General features: G+C 39.8%; 1 protein-coding gene across 1 annotated transcript in view; it reads left to right on the forward strand.

Annotated features, from left to right (window-relative positions):
• LOC123974175 (interleukin-1 receptor type 1-like) overlaps positions 1–9,745 on the forward strand; it is a 21,791-nt gene extending 12,046 nt beyond the window's left edge. The window contains exons 6-12 of the mRNA XM_046054666.1: positions 1,431–1,493; positions 1,635–1,767; positions 2,328–2,488; positions 4,194–4,337; positions 5,987–6,154; positions 7,402–7,667; positions 7,937–9,745. Of these exons, the coding sequence (XP_045910622.1) occupies positions 1,431–1,493; positions 1,635–1,767; positions 2,328–2,488; positions 4,194–4,337; positions 5,987–6,154; positions 7,402–7,667; positions 7,937–8,251 (1,250 nt within the window). The 3' untranslated portion in view covers positions 8,252–9,745. The remainder of the gene's footprint in view (positions 1–1,430; positions 1,494–1,634; positions 1,768–2,327; positions 2,489–4,193; positions 4,338–5,986; positions 6,155–7,401; positions 7,668–7,936) is intronic.
• Positions 9,746–10,699: the final 954 nt, after the last annotated feature.

Here is a 10,699-nt window from a genome sequence, read left to right on the forward strand (position 1 = left end):
ACTTAAGCCAACAATGACTAAGAAAAAGTAAAAATAATATGTACTTTGTTAAGCTATGAGTAGAGGAAATAAAGTCTACTAGCTGCTAGGCTAATTTATGCAGTGTAAAATGCCATATGCTGAACCTTGAGCGTTGTATCCCCCCCATCCCCAGTCAAAGCTTGGCATATTTTCTCACTTTAGTTCAAAGTCGGTATTGGTAATTGAGACAGATCTACTTCTCAGACGAAATCTGGGTATTCTGTTGAAATAAATAGGCTCCAGGGTGATCCAGAACCCTCCTTCTCTGCTCACCAGGCTACTCCTTGAATCATTTTTGTAATTGTCATTATAAAAAGGTTGACGATTTGGTTTCTTATCATCATCATCTAGGGTTGTGACCCCATAGTGGATGGGACAGGCAGGTACACCTACAGGGACACGAGCAAACTGCAGATTGACAAGGTGGAACAAAAAGACAACAGCTCATTCACCTGTACCTTGACCTTTACTCTTGGTGGTATCACAGGATCCATATCAGAGACCATTGGCACATTGCTTAAAGGTGAGAATGGAAATAATAAAATACATAAATTACACACAAATTACCACTAGTGAGCACCCCAAATAAAAGATTACAGCATGCTGACAAGAGGTGGAAATTATACCCATGACCTGAAACTACAAGGGCACTTGGAGAGCGCAGACCTCCGCCAAGACTAACAGTCCAACAATTCTAAAACCATTAGAATTATAGTATTTCATACAAGAGTGTTCACATTACCTTCACTTAACCTGGTTCTCCACCACAGCCTCTCTGCTATGCTTTTTTTAAGGGATCTGCATGATTCACATGGATCACATTATTTTAGGTTGGAAAATCTAGAATTCCAAATTAATCTGGGAAAATCACTTCCCTAATTGCTTCTTTTTTTTGCCATGTTGAAGCTATTCATCATAGCATATTCATCATCTCATTTAACAAAAGACATCCATGGCCATGTATTACCGAGACATGGGGTATACGGATATGGATGTAAGGGACAGACATGTCATAAGTCTCGACACCGGAGTCCCTCTTATCCCCAAAGTCTTCATTGAGTCTGTTGTAATCAAGAGTGCCTTTTGACAGGGCTTAAGCCCTTGTCACTTCTGCTGGGTTGGACCCTAGCCAGTGCTTGGAACTGGGATTGGCAGAGCTGAAACTGAGGTGGTTCCAAAAATAAGGTTCTGAGATGGGAAAGTGCCCAATTGTTAGGATTCTACCTTGGAAAATGCTACACCCTTCAGTAGTCAAACAAATTGCACCAAAAACATGACCTCCTTGGCAGGTGACAAGAGTGGCAGGAATTGCAAAGAGAGCTAGTAACTCATTGGTATACAAATATTTATGTTCATGATTAGACAACATCAACCTCTGTTACTGTATTTCATCTTCCCTTTATTTTCAGTGGAGTACACTTTGGTTCCAGAAGTGCATGAACCAGCCAATGAAATACTCAAGGCACAGATGGGTGAGTTTCTGTTGGCAACATATTCTGACGAATATGATTTAATCTGTTTAAGAAACACTATTTGGAAATATTTAGTAACATTAATGTAAATAAGAAATTGTTTTGTCAATATAATTTGTTACTGTTTGTGCATGTATTTAGGGTCCAATTTCAGCAAGCCGTGCCGAGTGTTTGTGCCGAGTGTTGGGAAGGACTGGGTGCATGTCATTTGGGCTGTAAGAGTCAATCCGATTAGTACCAACCCCTCTGATCGCATCTACACATCAGAACAACGGTCAGAACACTTCCCTTTGCTTTTAGTTGTTTCGTTTTATCTGCTTCTTTTGGGGTATTACAAAGAAATATGAAAGTTTAAACGAGGTGCCTGAGTTAATACAAATCAAAGACATAAAACACAGCTTTCTTGGGATATAAATATATATATATAACATTGTAAACATCATAAGTTAACTTTTGTCTGCACAAAGATTTTCTTTACAAGAGGTAAGAAATACCTCTGTATAGATATTTTAATTTAGTCTTAGTTTTCATTTCTTCCAATTCCATGTGGAGATTTTTCAAGTGGGAGCATACATTTTTTAAACAATGCTTAGCTTAGAGACTGAAAAATACCTGTTGTGCTGCAGAGTTGATATAAATTCTCTGAGTTCCTTATTGTAATATTTTTCAGATTACATGTAGTTGTTTGATTAATGAATGAGACTAGTACAACGGGCACTTAAAGAGGTAGAATATATTTGTAAAAAAATTTAATTAGGAAGAAATAGGAGACTCCTGCTCAAACCAAGCACACTAGCGTCACATTTCCTTGCATTACATATCTGTCCTCAACAGCAATTGGCGCCAGGATGTTCCTCGTAAAGGTGTGTGGTATGAGAAACTGCTGATTATTTCTGAGCTGAGGGAGGAGGATTTCCACATCAACTACACTTGCCAAGTGTACAGTGACAGGGGCTTTCCTCAGGGAAATTTTACCCTGCTACCAGCATGTCAGAGTAAGCCTGCCAAACGCACACTTGTTGTCTTTTTATTTTTCATAAATGTGATTTTGGGCTGTCAAGACGTGTCTGTTAACCTTTTTGGAGGAGCTGTTCTATTTTCTAGAGACCAAGTTAAAACCTCACATTATTTGTTTCATATTAAGAAACTAATGTCTTCAGCTCTAGTGACAACATCTTGTCCCACTTTATGTATGACGGCATGTCCCCACTTAAAATGGTAAATGCACTGCACAGTCACTCCTCCTCCTCCCAGCCTCAACTTCCTCCCACTGTACAAAATGATGCGAATTTATAAAAAAAGAAAAATGATGCGGACACGGGCACAGCCATCTTGCACTCTTGAGGTCATTTGGAGCCAGAGTCTGCGGTAGAGAGGTCGTGCTCATCCACCTTTTTATTTCATTAAGTAACTAATTAAAACTAGGGATGCACCGAATGTTCGGCCGCCAAAATTAATCGGCCGAAAATAGAAAAAAAAAGAAAAAAAAGAAAAAAAAAAAGCACTTTTGGAGTTTGGCCTAATACGTCAAAAGACCGAATAAATTTTAACGAACAATTATGTTGACGTCAGCATTGTGGAAGCATTTTAAAGTGTCTGAGAAAGATGCTAAAAATCGCTGTTTGCAGACACTTTTCTGCTGAACTGTCTCGCAGCACATCCACTCCATCTTTGGCTGACTTCTTAGAAAAGGCAACAAACGGTCTGACCAGCTTTGAGTGTTTCTGTCACTTGTTTGTGAGAAGGCGATTTGTGACTTTGTCCTGTCATTTTCTCTCTTTACAAAGACAAGTGTCGCAGTACGAGAGTTCTGACCTGAAGAGAGGCTGTGAAGTCTTCATGTTACACAATACGAGATCCACATACAACATTTATCAAATTTGGTCAGACTTGATGAAATTAGCGTGAGGATACACATGTGACAACGTCCGGTTTGTCAGGATGTGTCTATACAGGATGGAAATAAGATGAATTGGATTATATTCACAGAAAGTATTAAACATATTACATGTGTACATGAAGAGTAAATGGACACATATAATTTACTTTACCAGACCCTCTTGGGCCTTGGACCCACCCACCAAAGTCTCTCCAAACCCTATGGGAAACACTGAATAAAAAGCACATTTTGACTATTTAATTTATGCAATATTAAAAAAATTGGCAAAATAAATGGAAAAAATGTGAATGTACTTGTTCGGTATTCAGCAATTTTTTTAATTTTAATTTTAATTTTTTTATTTTTTTATTTTTTATTTTTTTAATTTCGGTTTTGGCTTTGTCCAAGAATTTTCATTTCGGTGCATCCCTTTTTAAAACCAAACTTATCAAACAAATCAACACTTGAAAATACATCACTTTGATTAGAACTACCTCAACCAACAGAAACCAAGAGTACAAAGACTTCATATTAGTCCCAGCCAATAAGTTTTGGCTTCACTGTTGGGTGGCTTTATATACAGCGTTTGGTCTGTCTTGGTAAAACGTGGCCAGTAGAGGGCGTAAATTCATGTGTTTGGGGAGTGAAGATGGCTGAGCTAGAGATGTGCACTAATGCAAAAAAATAAAATAAAATACAAAAATGTTAATGAGACATCATCAGATAACAAGATAACACTGTATCCACTTCTCTTAACACATCAATGGTGGAGAGGCAGCCTAAGATATTAAGTCTGGTATATGTGATGTTCATCTCTACAGATCCCAACATCATACTTCACATTACATTTGCTCTTGCTGGCGTGATGGTCCTCTTTATCCTCAGTGTCACCATCTACTACCTTTTTAAGGTTGACATTGTGCTGTGGTTCAGGAGAGTGTTTCCAGTCTTCTATACAAATAAAGGTAATCTTTCACATCTGCTGTTTAATTAGTAATGTGCTCGTTATCACATACAGTAGAAATGTAATATTAAAGTCACCTCACAAAAAAAAAAAACTATTCTAACACCACTCTGAGATGGAAAATCTGCGATGATGATGCTTATATATAGTACCCCCCCCACACACACACACACACACATCACAACCCACAGAACCTTAAGCTCTACCTTACACCTGACCGCATGTGTCAACAGTGAGAGCAAACAAAGGAAACAAACTAACCACCAAGCTGCCTGCAGAATTTCTGAGGAAATGTCATCTGATGGTTATGCAACAGAATAACCTTTTACCATTCAGGATTGTACTGTATGTTAACACTTATGTTAACAAGCATTTTCAAAATCTGAATAATGAGTAATGACATTAAGACAAATAAATTAAAGAAACGAAAGAGAACAGAAAGAGCTGGGCAGAATATTGAATCTACTTAATGAGATCAGATATGTTTTTGCATGATTTGTAAAAAAAAAAAAAAAAAAAAAAAAAAAAATCTATGTTCTGAATTGAAAATAGTTTATTTTCAGTCTAAGAGTAGCATTGATGATAGTTTGCCATTAGCACCGTCTGGTAAGCCACTGTAGACAATGACAGTATAGAGGGGGGCAATCTAACGATTTTAGATCGAGATTGTGATCTAAGCTGTCTACAATCTACTTTTGAGGTGAATCATAGAGACTGTGTGATATTAAACATCCTCTTACTTCTCTTACTAGATGGCTATGCTGATTGGATGAATTATTGTTAGTGTTATTAGTGTTAAGCGTGTGATAAGTGTTATTATATGATTATGTTGTCTTTTGGTTTACAACTTCAACACAATTCAACTCACCATTTTCAAACCTTTGCAGTATATTTAATGCAATATTGTGTTTAATGGTGCAAATTGAAAAATTCATAGTCTATTTTAAGTCTTGCTAATTGTGGGCTGTGATTGAAATATAGATTGTGATTTAATTTGTTGGCCAGATTTCCCACCCCTAGAAAAGTGTGCAGATTCTACTCGGCTCAATCTGTCTCTACCTGGCAGGTAGCAAACTGTAGCTAGCCAGCAGCCTGCAGATACCAGGCTGATGTCTTTTCAGGAAACAAAAACAGAGCAGATCAATTAGTGAGCAGACTCTCTATTGGAATATATATATATATATATATATATATAAATAATATAAGTGGATGTTTGTCATTAGTTATAGTAGCGTGTACTGACCATAGCTGCAAAGTATATTTTTATGTGTCAAAGACAGCCATGTGGTGCTGTTTATTATGAAATATGTTTCAAGCAAGTTTTAGTCTTGGTCCATTTTGAAGCAAAGGGAAAAAAAAACTTAAAATCATGAATCAGTCCCAAGCTTGAAAAAAATAAAAGAATTTGGATTTTACATGATATAGAAGACTTCTTGCTTGCAAGAATAAAACACTGTGTGCAAACTTAACTTAGACTCATCTTAAGTGACTTCGGATTTAATAACTTTTGCGGGACAACATGCATCACAATACTTCTAAGCACTTCTGTCATTTGGTACACTTGAGGTTGAATGCCATTTATTTCATCTGAGCAAAACAACCACCACTGAAAATCCTCTTAATGAGCTTTTCCTTTTTTCCCCATGTCAGAGTTGGATGGGAGGCTGTATGATGCCTATGTGGCATACCCACAGCCCTGTTCAATCGGATTCAGCAAGGAAGTGGAGACATTTGCCCTTCACACACTGCCTCAAGTGTTGGAAAATGCTTGCGGCTACAAACTCTTCATAGCAGGCCGTGACTGTCAGCCCGGGCAGGGTAAGTCTTTTGCATAGCAGAGATAGCACTGTGGTATTATTTGCCTCAGATATATGGGCGGGACAAGTGTCCATTGTAGAATAAACGACATCTGTTTTTTTTACTGCAACTCTGCTCTGAAACAATCTTTTAAGCTTCAGCATTGATGTAGAGGACCATTTCTTAGGTTGTCACTACTATTATTATATTTTCAGTCACAACCAAGTAAATGTCTGGTTCTTTACAAAAGCAATTATCATATGCTTTATTTATCATAGTAGTGACTGAAGGGAATGTTGGCTTTGGTTAAGTGTTAGTGATATATTGTCACTTACAGTGCAGGCTGCTATACACGATACTACATAGGTACAAGGGAAGTTAATTTGTCACATGACAACAGGTTGTAAAGTGAAAATGCCTTGTTGATGTCAGAGGAGAATGGGCAGACTGGTTCGAGATGACAGAAAGGCAACAGTAACCACTCGTTACAACCAAGGTATGCAGAATACCATCTCTGAATGCACAGCACGTCGAACCTTGAAGCAGACAGGCTACAGTAGCAGAAGACCACACCGGGCGCCACTCCTGTCGGCTAAGAACAGGAAACTGAGGCTACAGTTCACACAGGCTCACCAAACTGGACCATAGAAGACAGAAAAAATGTTGCCTGGTCTGATGAATCTCAATTTCAGCTGCGACATTCAGATGGTAGGGTCAGAATTTGGTGAACAACATGAAAGCATGGATCCATCAAGCCTTGGATCAACGTTCAGGCTGCTGGTGGTGGTGTGGGGGATATTTTCTTGGCACACTTTGGGCCCCTTAGTATAAATTGAGCATTGTTTGAAACCTGGCTGATGATGGCGGTGTCGGGGAGGGCTCCAGTGTTGAGGACTAGAGTGGAGGAGGTGTGTCTGCCACTCCAAACTGACTGGGGTCTGTTTGTGAGAAAGTCCGATATCCAGTTGCAAAGTGTTGTATTTAAACCCAGAGTGCTAATTTTTCCAATATTCCTGTAGTTCAGTTTCACGGGGGAGATTGTACTGAATAACTGTTTTTTGTTACACAATAATCTAGTGAACAATGGCTGGCCAATTGCCTTTGTTTCCATCAGTAAATGTAAATCAGTGGTTCCCAATCCTCTTGGCTTGTGACCCCTCAAAACAAAGCAGTTTCTACTTGTGAACCCTCGTTACAGGTTGCTATGTTATGCTCATGTTTTTCTAACATTAACGCTACGGTGTCTCTCCTCTGTTTCCTCCCTGCAGCCATAGTGGACTCAGTGGAAGAGAATATACAAGCCAGTCACCGCCTCCTTCTGCTCTACACCGCCACCACTTTCACCAGCAAAGGACACACAAGCAGCCCTCGCAATAACAACATATCTAAGAGCAGTGAGAGCACCGAAAGCAAGACCAGAGAAAGCAGCAGCAGCATGAGTTTTGATGGTAGTGAAGAAGTCCATTCAGACACAAGGCAGCAGTTGGAGTGCGTGGCAGCAATGCACAGAGCGCTGCTGGAGGAATCTCTCAAGGTGAGAAAACAAACTCTTTCATTCATATTCTTGACAGCAGAAAGTTTTCTCTCTACAAAGACAGCTGTCGTGGAGCTACACATATTTAACATCACTATTCAATTTAGCTCTAGGCCAACCTTAGCTGCATTAAGTCGACACTCTTGATTTAATAAAGAAATAGTGATGTTATGATTAATGTAGTTAAAATTTCTTAGTCACACACACACACACACACACACTCACACTCAAAAGGAAACCCTGATTGTAATTTGAGCGCTGCTTTCCAGGTGGTTCTGGTTGAGTTGGAAGAAGTCACCCCGGCTCAGCTGGCTCTTTTCCCAGAATCAGTGCGTCACCTGAGGAAGAAGCAGGGCGCCGTGTGTTGGTGGAAGAACCGTAGGACGAGTAAGATGACCTGTATGAAGAGGAGAGAGGATGAGGAGAAAGGTGGACAGGACACACAGTTGTCGCCATCCCTCTCCCCTTCCTCCAGGTTTTGGAAGGAGATGAGGTATCATATGCCGGTGAGGGGCAAGAGGGTGGTGTACCCCGAAAACTGCCCTGCTGAACTTATGATGGAGATGGATTATGATGTGTGTTAGGCATGGGACAGTTACCGGTTTCAAGGTATCCCACGGTATTAAAAAAATCCAGGTTACAAAACCACTAAAATGTTCTGTTATAACGTTGGTGCGGTATGAGCTGGGGGATTTTTACGTCTTGTCAAGGATGGAAAGTGCAGGAATCCCACAGGTTGTGTGCAGCGTAGACTCCTCTCCGGTTGGTGCGAACTCTCAGTCACCTGTATGTAGGATGGCCGGAGGAGGGGGAACAACTGAACATTTTTCCCCGCCACTTCCTCTACAAGACGAAGCCTTCTGTATGATCTGCTGTCAAATATGATATCCCATTTATGGGAGCAATATCTTGAAATGAACATTTGCAACAACCTAAGACAGTTAGCGTGTTTAGCACTATAGTGAAAGAAATACTATTTGCTTGATAGCAAGGCAGATAACATGGCTAATTAGCTAATCAGCTGGTTTCACCCCTCACGTTGCTTTAAGGAGCGGAGAGGGCCGAGTGATTTTCAGCAATTTAGTACAATAATTTAATTTGGCTGGTATAACGTTTATACTTTGTCTTCCACCATTGTGTCCATCTGTTACAAATCATGACAATAAGAGAGTTTCTTACCCAGAGAGTTGACATTTAAAATGAACACATTTTAGAACAGTAATTGCAATACCGCAATACCATGAAACCATGATATTTTTCTTGCTTAAGGTTTATCATACCGTGACAATCTCATACCGGTCCACGCTAATATTTGTCAACTGTTTGAACATGCAAATGTATAAATAAGTAAAGAAAAAAATGTATTTGTACAGTATTATAATAAGTCAAGCAGTAAACAGTGCTTTTCCTTTGAAATACTGTCTTATTTATTGTTACTGAACAACAGATGAACTCAAAAAACCAAGGGAGGGAAAAGGTTATTAGTGTGTATTAGGGGTGGGGGAAAAAAAACACAAAAAACGATACAGAATAGTATCGCGATATTTTGAAAGGCAATATCGTATCGTAACACGAACGTCAAGTATTGATCTTTTATTATATAAATTGTACATGAGAAGTTTGTTTTTTGGCACTAATAAAATTGCTTTTTCAGTCCGCTAGAAAAAGCATTTTCCTTTGTGGACACAATTTAAAGTTGGGAAAAAGATAAAATATGTTTAAAATCGCAATAATATCGTATCGTGACGTAAGTATCGTGATAATATCATATCGTGGGGCCTCTGGTGATTCCCACCCCTTGTGTGTATGCTGATTCAGCATCATTAATCTTTATTAAATGTTATTCAGCACCATTTTACATATTTTTTTGTTCTTAGCAGCATGCAATAGCCTTCAAATTAGCACTGACTGTAGACTGCCATGGGACACAAATTGTACACCCCATATTGTATATGTATATTCAATGTTAAAGACACTCTGGGTAACGGTACAGATTTCAAACTGGATATGTTCCCTGAAGACAGTATTTGTATAAACGCTAGATTATTATGTCAATAAACTGGAAATTTGCAAAGGAATATCCACTGTGCCTGTGTCTTATAACCTAATAGATCTGTGTGTTTCTTTGCAAAAATCCTAAACTGGGTCACCGAATATACCTGCGCAGGATTCCCAAGTAAAGTCTATGCCCCCGTGTCCACCAAAGCGTTTTTTCCTGACGCCAGCGTCTCTCTTTATTGCAGTGGGAGCGCCGCGTTTTTCCAAGCTGGTAAACACGGCAGGAACGCGACTAGGCGCTGAGCGTCTTTTCCGCGCTGGGAGCTGAGCGCTGAGTGTCCTTTTGTGTGTGGGTTTTTTTTTTTTTTTTTTTTTACAGTCGCCGAGAGTTGAAAAATGTTCAACTTTGGGGAAAAACGCAGCGCTCGTCACTGTCACTTTTTACCCAGCCGTCCATTGCAGGAGGGGCGGGACAAACACCGAGCACATCCGATCTTGAACGAAACGATGTGCCTACTCGCCGAGGTGTTTCCTCGCCCGCAAAATGTCATGAACCCACGTACGGACAGTCTGTACTCTCATGTTTCAGCTTTCTCTTCATGCAGAGCAAAGGCCAGAGCAAGCAGGCCTACGTACTTTGTGGTGACATTTTTACATTCAGTAAAATTAAGTAGGCTACCCTACTTGCTGCGCCTCGTCACGCTCCTGGCGTTGTACCAGCATGGAAAAACGCGGCGCTCCCATTGCAATGAATTGAAAAAGACGCTGGCGTTAGAAAAAACGCTTTGTTGGACACGGGCTCTGAGCAGCACACCACAAAGCTTTGTGTGTGTGTATTTTCAGTCTTTCCAGCAGGAAACAGCTTTGCCTGACTCTGTGTGTGTGTGTGTGTGTGTGTGTGTGTGTGTGTGTGTGTGTGTGTGTGAGAACTCACCTTGATGCGTCTGAGAAAATCAAAACATGCACCTCAGCTCAGAACTACATAGAGTAAACAAAAACAAAGTAAGTCAGTCAGGCAAAGCTGATCAAGAGAA

The sequence above is a fragment of the Micropterus dolomieu genome, linkage group LG07 (genome assembly GCF_021292245.1).
Source record: "Micropterus dolomieu isolate WLL.071019.BEF.003 ecotype Adirondacks linkage group LG07, ASM2129224v1, whole genome shotgun sequence".
NCBI classification, from domain to species: Eukaryota; Metazoa; Chordata; class Actinopteri; order Centrarchiformes; family Centrarchidae; genus Micropterus; species Micropterus dolomieu.